This window comes from Podarcis tiliguerta, assembly GCF_965153285.1.
Source record: "Podarcis tiliguerta genome assembly, chromosome: 5".
Classification (NCBI taxonomy): Eukaryota; Metazoa; Chordata; class Lepidosauria; order Squamata; family Lacertidae; genus Podarcis; species Podarcis tiliguerta.
The window spans coordinates 34,895,803-34,914,650 of record NC_139538.1 but is presented as its reverse complement, the minus strand read 5'-3'; the positions used below and the strand labels follow the sequence as shown (position 1 = coordinate 34,914,650).

At 44.0% G+C, this 18,848-nt stretch overlaps 1 protein-coding gene and 2 long non-coding RNA genes across 6 annotated transcripts in view; 1 reads left to right on the top strand and 2 right to left on the bottom strand.

The window, feature by feature from the left end:
• Positions 1-17,757, bottom strand: part of ANO7 (anoctamin 7) — a 33,200-nt gene extending 15,443 nt beyond the window's left edge. For 2 of the 3 annotated variants that reach the window (XR_014511967.1, XM_083443091.1), the window contains exons 1-9: positions 16,495-17,757; positions 11,985-12,250; positions 8,623-8,698; positions 7,540-7,700; positions 6,514-6,621; positions 5,122-5,264; positions 3,157-3,214; positions 2,473-2,583; positions 339-504 (exon numbers count right to left, since the gene is read on the bottom strand). Coding sequence is in view for 2 of the 3 variants with exons in the window: in XM_083443091.1 (XP_083299217.1) it covers positions 339-504; positions 2,473-2,583; positions 3,157-3,214; positions 5,122-5,264; positions 6,514-6,621; positions 7,540-7,700; positions 8,623-8,698; positions 11,985-12,221 (1,060 nt within the window). In the remaining variant the exon portion in view is untranslated. Of the gene's footprint in view, positions 1-338; positions 505-2,472; positions 2,584-3,156; positions 3,215-5,121; positions 5,265-6,513; positions 6,622-7,539; positions 7,701-8,622; positions 8,699-11,984; positions 12,251-13,990; positions 14,126-16,494 lie in introns of those variants that run through there. The other variant, XM_083443092.1, reaches the window with a different exon arrangement.
• LOC310678792 lies at positions 11,140-11,977 on the bottom strand. Its single transcript, XR_014511973.1, has 2 exons — positions 11,708-11,977; positions 11,140-11,508 (listed from the first exon to the last, which is right to left on the bottom strand). It is a non-coding gene; the product is annotated as an uncharacterized lncRNA (long non-coding RNA).
• On the top strand, positions 17,419-18,787 carry LOC310678789. 2 transcript variants are annotated; one of them, XR_014511968.1, is made up of 2 exons: positions 17,419-17,551; positions 17,754-18,787. It is a non-coding gene; the product is annotated as an uncharacterized lncRNA (long non-coding RNA). The 2 variants fall into 2 exon arrangements; XR_014511969.1 differs by having other exon boundaries at positions 17,424-17,551; positions 18,503-18,787.
• The last annotated feature ends 61 nt before the right edge of the window (positions 18,788-18,848 follow it).

The following is an 18,848-nucleotide window of genomic DNA, read 5'->3' as shown; positions in this document are numbered from 1 at the left end:
GTTAAGGTCTGTAATGCTGAAATGCCCCCAGTTCTCCATTACCAGTTACCTGATAATGTGCTTACTAAAATGCACATTTTTGCCAGGTTGGAAAACAGGCTAACAGTTTATACTGACTGACATGCCCATGTCTATGGGCATAGTTGTCAGCTTTTCCCTTTTCTTGCAAGGAATCCTATTTGGAATAAGAGAATTTCCCTTTAAAAAAGGGAAACGTTGACAGCTATGGCCTATGGAGCAAATAGGAGGGGAAATCCATTTCAGAATAACCACGCTGGGCTCAGTTTGGCACTAGAACAAGATGCTAGGGAAATGGACATAAGCGGCCTTTTACTCACCAAGCCAGGCAAAGTAGAGAGCAATCTTCTCCCCAAAGTACCTGCGGATGTGATCCAATGGCTGGTACTTATTCCACTTACTCCACTGGGCCCAGTAGTGGAAAAGAATCTGCCTCTGATTTAACTCAATATGGGGAATCTCCTTCTGGGGAATCTTGTAGGGACCCTTTTAGCAGAAGAGGGAAAGTACCCATATCAAGTACAGATTTGTTTAAAATGTGCTGTGTTTTATATTAACTTGCAGAAATTCCCTGTTAAGAGTTGAATAACGTATCTTTTTAAAATAGATTAATCAATTGCAGCCTTCATGAATAGGTCACAATTTTAATATGCATTTAAAAACAAAAACAAAAAAACAACGCTTCCTCATTTGTAACAGAGAAAACGGGGTGCCCAGTATTAAACCTATTCACTCTTTCACAGAATTGCATGAACAAAATCCAAAACTGTAAGTATATTGTTTGTCTTCCGAACAATCAAGGAGATATTTAGATGATAACTGAAAGGGGTGGGTTCTGCTTGCCAAAACCCTGTCAGATGCTCTACACTCAGCTAGGGATGAAGGAATCTGTCAAATTTGGTTTCACTCAGTTTTTCATCTTTCCAAGCTTAAGTCCAGGTTCCCATTTTTCCACATCAATTGCAAATTCTGAAGGATGGCTGCGTTTTGGTTCATGCATTGCTTTGGAAAGAACAAACTGGGTAAGCTCGCATTGTGATGCAAACTGAACTGAATTTCTCCCCCCAACTATCTACAGCACAGTCAGAATAATTCATGAGCTTTAAAGCCAGGGTTCTCAAACTCTGCTACATCAAATTTACTTATTTTTAAAATAAAGCAAATAGCTGTTTAGCTCCCAAAGTAGGTCAGAACTCAGATTTTGAAAGCTCAGCAAGTCCTGCAAATCTTTATTCCATTCCAAATGCAGACAGATCAAAGGCAAATGCAAGCCAAATAAGGCTGGTGTTTTTAGGCTACAAGGAAAGAATCCAGTATATCTATTTGTTTGTATTTGGTGATGTTCGTAACATTTGCCTAGGGCCAAAATAATTACTTTAGTTTCACTTTTCCTGTGCCATTGCAGATACCTGAAGAAGCCTCACCTTGGGTTTAATGAAGTTCTGTTTGTGAAATTACTACAGTATTGTAAAGGAGCAAAATGCCTACTTAAAAGACCTAGCTGAAGATTTAAAAGAGATCATTTGATTCTTTGCCATCTATGGTAATATGTAGGCACAACTGTTTAGCCAATATAAACAGCAGTCTGCAGCAAGGAAGTGCACTCTAAAGTGGAGCTCATTGTATACAACTCCCACTCTAGACTTTACACAGGATCCTGTTCCCTATATACATAATTAGCACGTCCTGTATTCTGCTGTTTCAGGAAGATTGTATACTTGAGAGTGAACAGTTTTGTGATGTCCTTGGAGACATACATTTCCACAAAATCAGTGGCAGGGTCATTACCATGCAGAAGGCACCCTGGCATCTCCAGTTAAAGCAGGTGCTCCAGTTGTTGCTGAACTATAACTCCCATCAGCCCTAGTAAAGGTAAAGGGACCCCTGACCATTAGGTCCATTCGTGGCCGACTCTGGGGTTGCGGCGCTCATCTCGCTTTATTGGCCGAGGGAGCTGGCGTACAGCTTCCAGGTCATGTGGCCAGCATGACTAAGCCGCTTCTGGCGAACCAGAGCAGTGCTCGGAAATGCTGTTTACCTTCCCACCAGAGTGGTACCTATTTATCTACTTGCACTTTTTGATGTGCTTTTGAACTGCTAGGTTGGCAGGAGCAGGGACCGAGCAACGGGAGCTCACCCCGTCGCAGGGATTCGAACCGCCGACCTTCTGATCAGCAAATTCCCAGGCTCTGTGGTTTAACCTACAGCGCCAAGCCCTAGTAAGCATGGCCAATAGACAGAGCTGGTGGGATTTGTAGTTCAGCAACAACTGGAGGGCCAAAGGTTCGCCACACTTTTGAAAGGCTCAGGTAGCAGGTGATGATGGAAAGACCTTCGCCTGAGGCCACTGCCAACTTGCTCATGTTTTCAAATCTCCCTGTTTTCTATTTCAGTGTCACTATGGGCTAACTAACCCATTTGAAAGTGGAACAGGAAGAGCACTTGCCAACTTACATCATGCAATGGGAATGCAGCTGTGAAGACCTCCTCATTCAGCAGCCTTTCTATTCCAACCTGCCCTGCCTTTGGGTTGCCATATGACGTGGTGGCCAGGATCTCATATAGCTGAAGGGAAGCACAAAGAGGTTATTTTGACTTCTACAGTTAGCAGCCATCAACCATATTTTTAAAAAAAGTAAATCTGCAATAGTACCTCTCCACCATCATTCTGATTAACTGTTCACATTCTACTTCTCACTTTACATTTCCTTCTCTCATTATCAGGAGTCTGGCCATACTTTAATTTGGATGACAGGACTTGGTTTTTCTTTCTTTACCTTTTTTAACATAATGTCGTCACAGATAAATCTACCTGCTACACTCAGTTAAGAAGTAGGAAAGGGAATCTTGAGACCAATGAAATGGCAAAACAGGCCAGGCGTTGTACAGAGAGATGAAGGGAGAAAAAGTCACAACCAAAGGAGAAAATAGCAGATAAAAACTGAATAAGGAGAGAGAGAATAAAGGCCAGGATGAGGGGGAAAAGTGAAATGTTTGTTTGATTCTGTGCCCAGTCAGTAACCATACTGGGTGGATATCAAAACCCATCAAGAGTGCTGAAGCTGCAGTCAAGTTCCAGTTCCCACTGCATACTTCACCAGGCTTGCATTCATTTCACCATGTGGACTTGGGACTTACTATTCTGTGTCGCTGTGTGGTGTTGAAGAAGGTATCGTGATGTTCGCTCCCAAGAAACCTTGGAGACAAATGTTTAATATTAACAACAACAACAACTTACTGAAAATTCAAAGCAGGAGAGAATAATTGCTTTAAATCCCAAATAAAGTAATACATCAATTTTCAAGCGTTTCCATTGATGAACATTTTGGTTTTTGAATGCCGTAAACCCGAGAGTAAATGCTTCGGTCTTCGAACATGCCTCAGAAGTCGAACATGCCACACGGCTTCTGTTGAGTGCAAAATCCTGAGGCCTAGCTGTCGGCTATTGAGTTTTCTGTTTTCGAACGTTTCAGAACTCAAACGGATTATGTTCGAAAAGCAAGGTACCACTGTAATAGTTTTTAATCCTTAACAAATATGAAGAATACTGCATGGTCTAGACTATAGATCTCTGATCAAAAAAGACTAGACACATATGCAGATCACCAGGAATGTCAAGAGAGGCAGCCTCAGAAATCCTAGAGCCTACCACTTCTAACACCAAGGCTGCATACACACTGAAACTTTAGAGCGCATTCACAGCATATTTTCTCCCTCAAGAAAATGGTTGTTTGTTAAAGCTTACTGGAAATTGTAAGTCTGTGAAGGGTAAACTACAGTGCTCAGAATTATTTGAGGGGAGAAATGTACTTTGAATGTGATTTAAATGTATACGCAATGTGTATGCAACCCGAGAAAAAGAGAAGTTATTGGTAAAATATAATGTGTGTGTTTAAAAAACTTCTGAGACAAGTAGGGCTTATTCACACTTAGCTTTTGCCACGCTCTTTCCAGGCAGAGGTCCATGCATTAGTGCTCCGTGTCAGAGCGTGCGGGGGTGCATTGTGTTGCCCCAAGTTTTCTCCACAAAACCCGCTCTTTATAGTTGAATTGGAGCAAACGTCAATTTGGGTTTTCTGTGGATTGACGTTTGCTCCAACTGAGCTTTAAAGATCAGCTTTTTGCAAAGAAAGCCCCAGAGCAGAAAAAAAGGAGTTCGGACACAGAGCTTTCAATCTCAGAGGATACCTGGCCTGGAAAGAGCAGGGGAAAGGAAAGGAAAGTGTACATAAGCCCTCAGATCCTCACATATAGTTTGTGAGGCACTGTTGACCCCAGTTACTTATTTATCAGCTGCCTCATGCAACAAGTCTCTAGGTGATGTATAATAGAATATAAAACAAGTGTCAATATGCAGAACATTTTAGAGAGAGAAGGATGCGATATTGAAAAAGATGGCATCAAGGCCCGATTCACTTGGTCTCCCCTCCCCCACCCCACTAGGCCATCCTATCACCAACTGCCTTGTTGGAGGGATCCTGATTACTTCTTAATATATTTATGTTGTTCACTGTGGTTTTTAAGATTAAAGTTTAGTTTAAGGTATCCTAAAAGGTAAGTATTTGTAATACATGAAAAACAAAACTTCTGCGTAACTATATTGTCTTATTGGAAAAGGGAAGGCCTCAATAAAGGCATGATATTTTTAAACTTGCAAGTGGGGTCATGCCTAATAACGTCCATGAGGTATCTTGTTCACATGGGTTTACTAAGGTACACTTAACTCCCAAATGTGACTGGTATTGTGACTTTTTTCTATCCACAAACTGCAGTCTTAACCATGTCGACTAAGAAGTCCATCTGAGTTTCATGGGGCTTACTCCTGGGTATGTGGATATAGAATTGCAACCTTAAAGCCAGTAGTAAGATGCATTTCTTAAAATTTTGCCCTGTTTTTCCACATGAAGAGCCCCTGAGGGAGCTTTCCAAAAGCCATCTCCCAACATCAATAAAAGCAACGAGAAGGTGCTACATGAAAGCAGCAGATAGTGGAAAATCGAAAACAGCAAATAAAACCAAAATAGTGACATTTATATATAGCTGAATGTCTGCTCTAATTTGGGAAGAGGGTGGGTCAAAGAATAATTAATTCCAAATTCTTACCAGGGTAATTTATTTGCCTTGAAATGACAGGTGTAGTAATCCAAGGGAAAGTTAGGAACCTCGTCATAGAGCATATTGGGGATGCCCAGCTTCACCAGCAACCTGTGAGACCAGTTAGCTACAGCCTGAATATTGGGCACAACCTGAGGGATAAAACAACAGATAACTCTACTGTATATGCTAAGCAGGTGCAGGGAGGGGGACACTCTTAACAGTCTGCCATTTACCTTCCTGCCGGGGTGGTACCTATTTATCTACTTGCACTTTGACGTGCTTTTGAACTGCTAGGTTGGCAGGAGCAGGGACTGAGCAACGGTTCGTAGAGGGCCATTAACAATACAAGGGAACTCCTCCCCCCCCCCAGGTGTGACTAGAGACTGGGAATTTGGGAGCTTGCCAGGGTAACTGCTCTGGGGGAGGGCAAGAGATTTCCGGGAAGAAGGAGGAGGAAGAAAAGCTGGAAGGGGATGCTGGCAAAACTGCTTGCACAACTGCTTCAGGAAAGGACCATACCATAAGATCAGTGCATACTTAAGGTGGAAATAGGTGATTAAACCATATTTCTTAAAGCCAGAACAGTCTCCACCGTGTCTTCTATCCTCCAAAGGGACATAGACCCTGTGTGTGTGCCTGGGACCCCTTGGGCTCTTGCCACCACTCGGCAGAGAGGGGCAGGCACCCAGCTTTTGTAACACTTTTCTATTGGCTACAACAGAATGCTTCTTTCAAGCCCAGTTTCAGGGAAGATAGGACCCATGGGTTTTTGGTGGAGGACCAAATGACACAACCTTTTGCCTAATAAAAACAAAAGCCTGTACATAGAAACTAGATTCTTGTTTCCAACATAGAATGTGATGTAGAAAACCTTTTTAATGGGATAGCATTTAAATATGCAAACCCCCCCCCCCGCCTCCACCTGCAGTCTGATAAGACACAGTCCAGGAACAACAATCTTACCGCCCCATTTGCTGGTTGCATTGTTATGGGTTTGCAGGTGGAAACTTTCTCCTAAAATTATTGGTTGTCAGGTTCTCCCCCTAATTTCTGGTATTAGTAAATGTGGGGTTTGATTAATGGATTCAGCAAGACCTAAAAAAACAAGTCAAGCCAGCTTCTGCAAGAGATTGGCTAAGAGAGTTGCTGGACTTACGCTGTCATGCCAAGAACAGGACTGGGCTTCTGACAAGCACTGCAGGGACCTGGCTTAGCTAGGCCAGCATATTGTTTGCACAGTGACCAAACAGATGCCTGTGGGAACTCAAGCACAAGAACACTCTCCCCTCCTGTGGTTTCCAGCAACTGGTTTTCAGAAGCATTGCCACCTTGAAACTTACAACCTAAGCAGAGAACAAAGTTTGACCCACTGGCGTTTAAGCTCCATAACATTCTCACCTGCAAGGGAACCCTCAGCCTGAGGTCTTCAGCATAATAACAGAGCACACTCCAAGGAGCGCTCAGCAATATAAAATGCACCAGCTTCCTTGCATTCTGGGCAATGTGCTAGAAAGGAAAAAGGAGATGGGAAGCATTAGGGTCAGTCAGCTACATGGAGTTTCTTTGCAAGACAAGTATTTTTTTAATGAGGCACTCAAGCAATCTTCTACAGCTGAGGACAAATGTATGTAGCACTCTGCATCATAGGGCAGCTTCTTTCCATTACTTTCATACAGCTATACTATGCTGAAATTAATCTCAACTTTTCCTTTCCCAAAAGTGAGTTTACTAGCTTTGATCCCATAAAGCAGCGGTTCTCAACCTGTGAGTCCCCAGATGTTGTTGGACTACAACTCCCAGCATCCCTGAGCTCTGGCCTTGCTAGCTAGGGGTGATGGGAGTTGTAGTCCCAAAACATCCGGGGACCCACAGGTTGAGAAAGGCTGCCATAAAGGTATAGTCATATCCACAGTACTGAGAGACACATTCATAAATCAGTGATGCAGTAGGAAAAAAATGTCTGAAACCATGCCATTGTATTAGTGTAGTCTTCACCAATCTGGTGCCCAGCAGATGTTTTGGACTACAAATAAGGCAGGGTGTAAATAATTCCATAAAATAAATACACAAAATGTTGGTATTGGGACTTCTATTTACAGAAAGGATGTAGATTGACCCACCCGTATTGTTATGCTTTAATTTTTAACCTTGTGAGTAATCAAACACAGCCACAGTTTTGACCAGTAGGGCTCTGTTGATGAGGGGAACTGGAGCTGAGCTTACAGTTGAGTTTGTTTTGCCCTCCACTCTTCAGGTACAATTTTGAGCAGTGGAACTTTAAAAGGGTTAAATAAGAGGAGGGCAGATACATCAGTAACAATCAAGAAAAAGCTAAAAGAAGTTTCTTCCACCCCCCACCCCGCTACATCCAACACTTAACCAAAACAAAACCCACAAAATACTAGAACAGAAGAGTCTGGTTACCTTTTCCATTCTAATCCCTTTCTTCTGGAGTTTCTTCAGAAAATTTTCTCGCCACACACTATGTATTTCAAGCGATCTCTTCTGCCTTCGATTTGATTTCTCAGCCACATCACCTTGTCCTTCCAAATTCTGGTAATCTGATTCCCATACCAGAATAAAGTCTGAGACAAAGCACACACACACACACACACACACACACACACACACAATACAAATATAACATCAGCAGTAAGCCAAGTAGGAAGGCAATTAGTCACCCTAAACATCTGTCACATCCTAAGTATGGGGAACAGCATGGAGTGGACATAGGGGAATCCTAGATGACAGCGGGGTGCTACAGGAAAGGTAGGAACAGACTAGGGACTCACTCTTGCTGCACTACCTATCACCTTTTCCTGTTGTCCAATTAGAGCGTGCAAATGCACAGGAAAATCACATTTCTGTTTTGTTTTTAACTGATTTTTAAAAGAAAAAGATGGATCGGCATTACAAAACATTCAAAACAAATTCAGCCTTTCAAGATCATATATGGTTCTATCTAAGAACAGAACAGAAAAGAGAAATTTTTTTTGGGGGGGGGTTTAACTTTGACTATGTTGAGAAAAGTACGGGAATACTTCAGCAGTTAGGAGTAGGAACTCATGCACAAATCAATTTTCCAGTCACTGTGTTCCTGAACTTTTGGGGGTTTTATATGCACTTGTTACAAAACCAAAGAATCAAAACCTGAATAACATACTTAAAATCTGCAAAAAGAATAAAACTTGTAAAACGTGTCTATAAGAGAGTTGCTGAGTTCTCAGAGCAATGGAAAGGAACTGAGGCAGCATTGCTTCAAGAATGACCACCTCCTAGTGGTGCAGCAATAAAACTGCTAGCAAATTGGTAAAGCTAAGTACCGTAGGTTCTGGTATGGTTTCAAATTGGATGGGGAACTACATGTTCAGCTTCCTGCATTGCAGGGGGTTGGACTAAATGACCCTCGGGTCCTTCCAACTCTGCAATTCTATGATTCTATGGTCCTGCTGATCTCAGAAATCTTTACCCAGCTTGTGCATTTAGTGATGAACTGTGTTCTCTTACCTATCCTGGCTGTCTCATCACTGAAGAGGTTCGCAGTGCTCCTTACAGCATGGCTTAATGGCGCTTGTTTATTCCTCTGTAAACAAAATGTTAGTAATGAATGAAAAAGTAGGTAGGGTCATATTTCTCAGTCCAGCAGTACTAGCTGTCGAAATGAGATTAGAAGGGTGCCATCATTTTTGGTCAGTCCAAATCATCACCAAAATACAAGAAGCAGGAATTTGCTGCTCCAGCCTTGAGTGCTGAATCTCTCAGTATGGCAGTGTTTGCCCATAACGCCAAAGCAAGAACATTGGCTTAATATACTGTGCTTTGCATGGGCTGCACACTGATGCACGCAGCCTGATCACTCCTAATCTGTTTCACTATACCCTTCATGCAAGTGGGTAAATCATCTGGAAAGGAAAATCCTGGAATCACGGCTTGTTCTCTCTAACAAACCAAGATGGTTAGCCTTGCTGTCAGCCAAGGTTTGCTGCTGGCTTATGAATCCTGGCTTGCCTAGAAGAAACAAACCACAAACCTTAATCTATTATAGATTGTTTGCCCACTCACATGAAGTGGAAACAATTAGGATGCATGCAAGGTTCATGGCTTATCATTTATGTGCCAATACAATCAATGGCTCTCCTCAGCCCTCCACAACTATTACCATAACCTCAAAGAGGGTCCTGTAGCTGAACATCTCACTTTGCAGAGTTAGAAGAGGGATGAAACAACCTATCAATGTTGGCTCAAGCCATTGTTGCATCTGAAACAGAGCACCAAATGGCACCATCACCTGCTAGCACTTGAAAAAGTCTCCCTCCATGAGACACCAAATACTACCGTACCTTCATCTGTTCCCCTAAACTCCACTTCCTAAAGCCACCAGCTTCACTTTGTTGCACAGTAGGGCTGACCCAACTACCATTTAGCTTTTCTCATGCCCAGTTTTACCACCTTGCACTACTACATCCAAATCTGCCTATTCCCCTTCCTTCCTCAATAAGGACAAGCTAGTTTGAATAATATACAAGTCATATAGAGTAACCATGAGTTGTATTCAAAGCTGTGTGCATGAGCAGAACAGATTTCTACTTGCTTGGCAGAAATTCATTTTTTTGTCCTTCCCCCCGCCCCAGTGCCCCTCAAAATCTGCTCGTGAGGGTTCGGGAACTGTCACTAGAGCAGCCTTTTGTGAGACACAAGGGGTTTCAAGGGGGAGATGAGGAAGTCCCTTTGCATGAGTGGAATCCCACTCACATAAAGTGGGGTGTAAATCAATCTAGGTCTTGTTGCTAGAGAACAGAGGTTTCTCATGTCAGGTCTGATATCACAATGCTGGCTGGTGGAGGGCTGGGTTGTTCCGCCTCAATACAGGGGTACCTCGGTTTAATAATTTTGCTTCAGGATGAGAACAGAAATCATGCAGCAGCAGCGGGAGGCCCCATTAGCTGAAGTGGTACCTCAGGTTAAAAACAGTTTCAGGTTAAGAATGGACCTCCAGAACGAATTAAATTCTTAACCAGAGGTACCACTGTACCTTTCTTCTCCCAACAGTTCAAGTGTGAGGGCAAAAACACCTTCCTCCCCATCCCTACTCACCTCCTCCACAAATAGGGCTCTATAGAATTATACTGTTATAGAACTCCTCTAAACCCTAGAAATTAATAAATGCTAGGATTTGGGGTTCTTTGTGATATGAAGGGAGAATAAGAAACTGCAGGGGGATTCCTGGACAGCCTTATGCAAACCAGTCTGGCTGGCTGAGGGAAGAGCAGAGCTGTTAGCATTACAACAGAGAGCAATTGAGGGTCAACAACTCCTTGTCCCAGGTGTGACAAGAGACTGGAGAGTTGGAAGGTTGCCAGGGTAACTGTTCTGGGGGAGGGCAAGTGGCTTCTGGGAAAAAGAAAGAGGAAGAAAGGGGAGGTCCATCTTGGTGAGGGTGAAGGAAGGACTGCCTGCAATGCTCTGGGCCAGGGGCCAGCAAACTTTTTCAGCAGGGGGCTGGTCCACTGTCCCTCAGACCTTGTGAGGGGCCGGACTATATATATATATATTTTTTTTTTGGGGGGGGAATGAATGAATTCCTATGCCCCACAAATAACCCAGAGATGCATTTTAAATAAAAGGACACATTCTACTCATGTAAAAAGACGCTGATTCCCAGACCGTCTGTGGGCCAGATTTAGAAGGTGATTAGGCCGGATCCGGCCCCTAGTTTGCCTGCCCATGCTCTGGGCCATGCTGTAAGATCTGGACGCCCTCCATGCAGATGGAAGGTATTAATAGACAAATAAACCCTATTTCTTAAAGCACGGCAGCCTCCACTGTGCCTTCTGTTCTCTGAAGGGACACAGACCCTGTATGTGTGCCTGTGACCCCATGCGCTCTGGCCATTGCTTGGCAGAGAGAGGAGGCAGGCGCCAGGCTTTTGTAACAGTGGTTCTCAAAGAGTGTTGTGCACCACACTGGTGTGGCAGGAGAGGGTGGCAAGTGCGGCAGGAAGATTCAGAGGCAATCAAAGAAATATTTAAACATATCCTATAGGATAGGATAGGATCGAAATATTTTTATTTTTATTTGCAGGATATGGATCTTGAAAAGCACTGCTAGTTGTTTCTTTTTGTTTTCCAATGTATCTTATCACTTTAAAAATGTGGTGTGGGCAAATTTTTATTCTGAAAGTGTGGCCCAGAGGAAAATGGTTTGAGAATCCCTGCTGTAGAAGATGTGCCTCTAACTTCAAAGCATGTGGTTTTCAGAGCCTTCCTGTCTGGCCCTTTGAACTTTCCCTAAGTCTCTCTTCCTTTCTGGGCCACGCTTCTCACTGGCCCTGGAAGATAGGAAGGGGTGCGTGTGTAGGAGGAACTTCTAATTTTTGTGTGACTGGAATGTAGTCTACTGTACAAAGGACAGTGGCGTAGCGTGGGGGGTGCAGGGGGGGCCAGCCGCACCGGGCGCAACATCTGGGGGTTAGGGTTAGGGGGCGCAAATCCACGGGTTAGGGGGCGCAAATCCACGGGTTAGGGGGCGCAAATCCACGGGTTAGGGGGCGCAAATTATTTGCCTTGCCCCGGGTGCTGACAACCCACGCTACGCCACTGACAAAGGATAAGAGACATTATCTGAGTCCAAGGACAACTTTATGGTGAGGCAAAAACACTCAAGGCAGGGCTGGTGAGGGGTGAGTCCTGAGTCCTGGGAATAGGGGGTTTGGGTGGAGATTGGCACATAGAGTCCTGAAGGCCAGTCAGAGAGGATTAGAGGGCTGATTTTGGCCCCAGGCCTGAGTTTTCCCACCCCTGCCTAGAAAATATGTACCTAAGCAGCCAGTTCTTCCTCAACCCTAAAAAAGACAAGTAATTTTTTCTTACCCGTGGGACCTCAGGGTAACTCATGGGTTGCCTCCCACCCTTGGCATCCTCTATATTCTGCCCATAGTTATCAGCAAAGCTTTCATATGTGGTCTGCTTTGAGACTTTCTCGGGGCCCAAGGTGATGAATTCATATATGTAGTCCTCCGTGGTCTTTAAGCTCCCATAACCGGCCTCCTGGAGATCCTGCTCATCTGTGATCAGAGTGTCATCCTCTTTGGTCTTTCTCCGCTGCATCTTTATTTTTCATGCCACCATCAAGCCGTCTAGGAGGAATTGAGCCAACAACTGAGTGTGCAGGAAAGCACAGAAGAGTCCAAGCATGTGTGCTGCAAGGAGAAAATTTCCCACCCACCCCCTTCTCCTCAGGAAGACAGCTTGAATGCAACCCCTACTGCTGGCAATCTGCTCCCTGTCTAACCAGTCCAGCTGCTTAAAAAGGCAGCAGAACATCCTGGTAAAGTCATATGGGAAAGGGGAAGGAAGAGTATGGTAAGCACACGTGGCCACAACTCCAGTTGGAGGACTGCCCTGCAAGAAAAGCAGGTAGACGTAGCTCCTTCAAGTCACGTCTGAAAATAGCCAGTGTTGTCAAAGTAGCCGCAGACACCCGCTCACTTGCTTAAAGCTTCCACCTTTTAGGAATGCAACCTGAGTAGCCAGAAAGAAGGAAATGGCTCAGTGTAGTTCACTGCCAGAATAGTCGACACCACACCAGATGTACTGAAGCAGCCTGCTAAGCAGCAGAACTGACATTTCCTTTTGCTAGGCAAACAATGGAAATACCTATGGATTTGACTTTCAAATGTTGGGGAGCAGGCCCAAAGGCAGTTCGAAGGGCTTTTCCTACAAGGAATTTTAACCCTTACATGCACTCACTGACACTCGTGTTCTAATTTGAGCCACAACTTTTAAACACTTAGACTTGGAACCTAAGAAAAGTTGACTTAAGGAAGTTAATGGAAGGAGAGCTGAGAAAGGCTCTCTAGCTAGCCAAACCCCCTAATGTAGCCTCTTGTTCCTCCAGCCAGTAAAGGCCAGAGTTATCAACATGCACATGGGGATAGCTCTTCCATATGGTTATTTGTTTGTTAGTTTGCATATGCTGCCCAATATCCTGGAATTCTAAACTCGTGAGAGCACAGGAGATCAAATGGGATTAGATGAGAGGAACTATGTCTGTCTATCCAAGCTATGGCTGGTCCCAGAACTCCCTTTGCTCTCTACAATTTTCTCCTCAGACATTGTCATGAGGGGAGAAATAAAAAAGGGAAAGGCTGCCTTTTAACCACAGAAGCCCTCACAGGGTGCCTCTGCTGAGATTACAAACTTCTTCTCTATAATTTTAGAATAGTCGTACCTCGGGTTACAAACACTTTGGGTTACAAACACTGTTAACCCAGAAGTAGTTGCTCTGGGTTGCGAACTTTGCCCCAGGAAGAGAATGGAAATTGCGTGCTGGCAGTGGGAGGTCCCATTAGCGAAAGCGCACCTCAGGTTAAGAACGGTTTCGGGTTAAGAACGGACCTCCGGAACTAATTAAGTTCGTAACCCGAGTTACCACTGTACTATGTATGTTCCTATACATATTAAAAAGGCTATTGTCATGCTGCAAATTGCGTGACCACCAGTAGGTGTCCATGCCAACTCTAGCATGATAACAGAGTGGTAGGCAGGTGAGCAAGCAGTTTGGGCTCAGGTGAGCTGTTTAGTGGAGTAGGAGAGCCACTTCACAGAGGGGTTTGGCAAAGCTATGAGGGGAGGGTCAAGCTGAGAGAGGATAGGCAAGGGAGTAGTTGAGGTGTAAAGGGAGGAGTGCCCGCTTGTTTGCTCACTCCAGAGATTCCCATTGCTTGCTGCACTAAATGCTGTGCTCGCCCTGCCCTTCAAAAAGCAAGCTGCAGGCATGTGGCTTGTTGGATCAATGGCTTAGCTTCTGCTTAGCCATATACTGTATCTATATCTCTTGTGTGCCTGCTGCACCTTGTAATTAATCTGTGCTTTACCTCTGCACCGATCTGATTTATGCATTGAAGACTTTGGCAGAAACTGAACTGGGAGCTTGAGTTCTTTGTTCGGCAGGGAGGGCCAGGACAACGGCTGTAAAACTCTCTTCTTGAACTGCCCTAGTGCATATCCAATATGAGTGATACGCAGCAGCAAAACCATGCCAGACTATTTTACATAACTAAAATGTTGAATATATCTTTTCAAAACAACAACAGACATGCAGATTTTGTGTTTGAGCTCTTTTACACCTTGGCTTTGAAATTCAAATCAAGGGTCCAAATTAGAAACATAGGAAGTAAAAGCAAACTTCACCCTTAATTGACAGCTTCCTGAATTTGCCAGCTGGCAGCTCAGCTGGGGTTGGGTAACTATGGTAAATGAGCAGTATAAACCTGTCTGACCAGAAATGATGCAGGAAAAGGATAAGAGGCTAGTTGTGATTATTGGCTCTATTACTTCAGTTTGTGCGTTGACTGGAGGGTGAAATTAGAAACAAAATGTTAGCTTCCAAGAAAAAAAAAGCCGCATTCACTGCATGGTGAATTGATAGCAAACCTGAACTAATTAATGCCTTTCAACCATTTGGAAAAAACTTCCTAAATGGACTTCAAATTCTACACTAGGCTTCCTAATTATGGAATCCTGCACCAATGTCCAGCTCTTTTTCACAACCGATGCAAACTATTTGAATATAAATAACTGAAGATTGTCTTGGGGACAGTATCCAATTTCTCTTTGGAAATTTGTTTTTAACTGTTTTATTTATTGCAGTTGTACAACAGGATGGTATTTGGTAACGTTTATTTGTTTTTTGTTTAATTATTCTTATTCTTATTTGAATTTATATACCGCCCCATATCTGGAGGTCTCAGGGCAGTTCACATAAAAAGATCACAGTATATAAAATAAAAATAAAAGCAATAACCCAATAATAACCCCCCCCCCAAAAGAGCCACATTTTAAATGGGTATGGGATGTTGATCAGGTCAACCAAAGGCCTGGTTAAAAAGGAACATTTTTGCCTGGTGCCTAAAGGTGTATAATGAAGACACCCGGCGAATTTCCCTGGGGAGAGCATTCCACAGATGGGGAGCCACTGCAGAGAAGGCCCATTCTCGTGTTGCCACCCTCTGGACATCTCAAGGAGGCGGCGCACGAAGGAGGGCCCCAGAAGATGATCTCAGGGTCCGGGTAGGTTTAGAAATATCCCATATAAATTAATAAAGTAGGTATTTCTTCTTACTTCTCTGGAGCAGGACTGCAATCCTGCTCACCTGTCGTTCTCTGAGCTCCTGATGCTTTGGTACTCCATTGGCTCCAACCAGCAATGCCAGGGCCAGGGATGTTAGGAGTTGTCATCCACCAACATATGGAGGGCTACGGGTTAGTCACATCTACCATACACAGTTACCTGGGAGTTAAGTCCTATTGAACGCAGTAACACTTACATCCCATTAGACAAACACAGGATTGTACTGCATTGGAACTAGTGATGGAATGCATCTCTCTGATGTAGACGTCCACTAGTGCAAGTGGGGGAAAGGCCATCGCCGAGTGGTAGAATACGTGCTTTCTATGCAGAACATTCCCAGGTTCAATCCCAGCATCTCCAGTTAGGGCTGGGAAATACCCCCGTCTGAAACCCTGGAGAACTAGTCCTAGTACAGATCAGACTCAAAGATGAAAACCAGAGAAACGTGTGAGAAGATGTCCTGCTGCAATTCTTTCTCCCTCCCATCTCCCGCCACCAGGAAATATGCTCAGCCCAATGCCAAAGGGACCTGAGAAATAAATAAAGCAACATCCTACCACTGCAATACATAAAAGCCCTTCTGTTTCACAGCTAACACATCAGGGGGACTTGCACCCCAGCAGTTTCTTTCAGTGGTGGCCACAAGTTCAAAGTTGGGTTGGGCTGACCTGTGATTTGAGTTTCTGGAAGGATTTCTTCCTCCATCCCAGGCAGATTAGGTTAGTGAGTTTGAGGTTTTACTCTGCAGTTTGTGGCATTGCTTGCTTGCTTGGGGTTTTAGTGCAGGGATAGCCAACGTGGTGCCCTGCAGATGTTGTAGGACAACAACACCCGCCAGCCCATTACAATGGCACAATGATGGGAGCCGTAGTCCAATGATACCCGGAGAGCTCACACTGGCTACCTGTTTTAGTGGATGGTGTTGAACCAACACTTCATTAGACAGATGCAGCTATTGTAATGAAGCTACCTGCTGCACTCCAGTTGTTTCAGACTGTGGATGGTGTCAAATTCTATCATGGCAAAAAAACCAGACATATAAGACAAGGAATCTAGGCAGGAGACAGACTTAGGCTTGACTGGAGCTGAGCTTCCCAGTTCAGCTGGGGTGAATGCAAGGTGGCAGGGACTTTGAATCTGGTCATGGTATGACAATCAAAGTTCAAAATTCCCAAACACCCCTGATGCCCAAACACTACTTTGCATTGCTTTCCAATTTATATGCAGAAAGGTTTGCTTGTAAAATACCTGGTAATGTTGATGAAGTTACTGCGTCCATACTCTCCCTCCCTCTGCTGAGTTGCTATCAGATAGTGGCTCCATTGCACGTATCCCGTGAGATTCCAAGGATGCTAAACGTACTGTTATTCTCCTCCTCCTCCTGGTCTTTCTTCCCTTGAGTTTTGAAGTCAGTAAAATGCCACTGCTCTACTTTCCCACTCTCTTGCTGTTCACCATCCACTCCAAGAGATTCCTGGGTGTATGCATAAGGTGGAGGAATCTGAAACTTGCAGGCAGGTTCCCAAGACCGTTCCTGTTTAATAATTTTACCGGACCTTGCCTTTGTTTGGTAAGAGGGTGTGGATCTGTAGAACCGAGCATAAACGTAAGCAGCCACATTTTGTCAGGTTTTAGCATGTCAAGTGAGTCTTTGTCTGATCAATGGGAAGGAAGGGGAGGTGGGAAGAAAAAAAGGGAGGAGGGACTACTGCTCCTTCACTCCATTGGATGCCTCCTGTTTCCTAATAAGAGCCCTACTGGATGCAAATAAAGGCCTCTAGTCCAGCATCCTGTTCCCTACAGTGACTAATCAGTTACCTATGGGAGGTCCCCAAGCTGGACATAGGCAAAATAGGCCCCTCTTCTGGAGTCATTTCCCAGCAAATAGTATTCAGAGGCAAACCGTCTCCAATAGGAGAGGTAGGACACATTCCTCATGACTAGTAACCATTGATAGCCTTTCCCTCCATTAGCTGTGGTGGAGGGCAGCTGTAGTCCAAAGCATTTGAAGGGTTCCAGGTTGGGGAGGGCCTAGACAACAATCTGTCCTACGGAGAGTTGTTAAAACCTCACCTGCTGCTGCTGACGTGAGAGTTCTGAAGCCGTCGCCTATGAGATCATAATTGGAGAGTGATGGAAAGCTTGGCATTCAGCAGCTCTGAAACCAACAAGCCTAACTAACTTCTAAGCTCAGTCTTCAGACAACAGGAAAACCTTCAGGCAACTGGGGAAAACACAGGCAAGGAAAGGACCAGGAAAACCAGAGTACTTAATTTTACAGGATATGCATTCCTCACACCTACAGGTACCCGGGGATCAATCAAGATGGGTAACATCTAGGCGCAAGTCATACACATAGTGGAGCATCAACTTTTTTCACGTCTACCTTAAACTCTACATTTCTATAGGTTCCATTTCCCTGTGGTTTGTGTCCTCAACTGAACTAACATTTTATTTCCAAGATAAACTTGAAAGGTATTAACATTAACACTGCTCCCCCCTCCCAGTTCTTTCCTCTAGATGCCAGCTGTTCCATTGGCTTTTCTTCAGCTTTCTGATTCCTTCTTGTGACTAGTGCATACTACTGCAGGGGTATACAACAGAGAGGTCAATTTAGAAATCACTTCAACATGCAAAGAAAACTCTTAGGTAGATGATCAATAAAGATTGCAATGTCTGTGGTGCCAAGTTCTCAGGAGTGAAATCTCTTTACTCAAGGCCAGTACAGCACCACACATTACTCTGCTCAGCTTGACCGGAATTGCTTTCCTGAAGAAAAGTTCGGCACTCTCTGCAGGAGAGCCATGGGATAAGTTGAATACAGCATTGCACTAGGTCGACCAAGAAGACCCAGGTTCAATTCACTGTTCAGCCATATTGTGACAATGTACTGCCCTCAGTTCTTTGGAGAAAATTGTTCTGCAAAGACGATTTCAAACCGATATATTCTGACTATTTGCCGAGGGCCCTCTCAAGAGTTGCTGAAAGATAACTTCGCAATATGGTGCCTTCCAGGACACTTGTTCAAAATAGAGGACCGTTCACCTCCACTGCGGGTATATTCATGAGGCACAGATAAAGTAATGTCCAACAGCCCCTAAGAAAAGGCATTGGCTTCAAATTTATGCATACATTTAGTTGGTTACTCCTAAATGACAAAGGAGAGTCCTAAATAACTTAGCGTTAAGAGATATAAAACTGTGCACCATCTCACCCTGATCCCTTTCCCTACTCTTGTGCCCCCTTTTCCCACCAGGATAATCTACCATCAACTCTCCTGTAGGAAGGCTTCTAGGAACGGGAGACAGGAGAACACCCCACCCCTAGATTTGTTCCCCTCACCACATGGTGATCTACTGCCCTGCTGGAAGGATTCTGATGTATTTTAATATATTAGTATTGTTTATTGTGTTTTTGAGGTATGCACTTGAATATTACTTGTAAGCTGCCTTGGTAGGATTTAGATCTTGAAAGGTGCATGAGAAATATAACTAATTGCAATAAATAAAACAACTAGTTGGCAATAATAGTCACAGTTTGATCATCAATAGAATTGCTAATTCTCCCCTCATCCCCAACAAATTAACACCATATGAATTTCA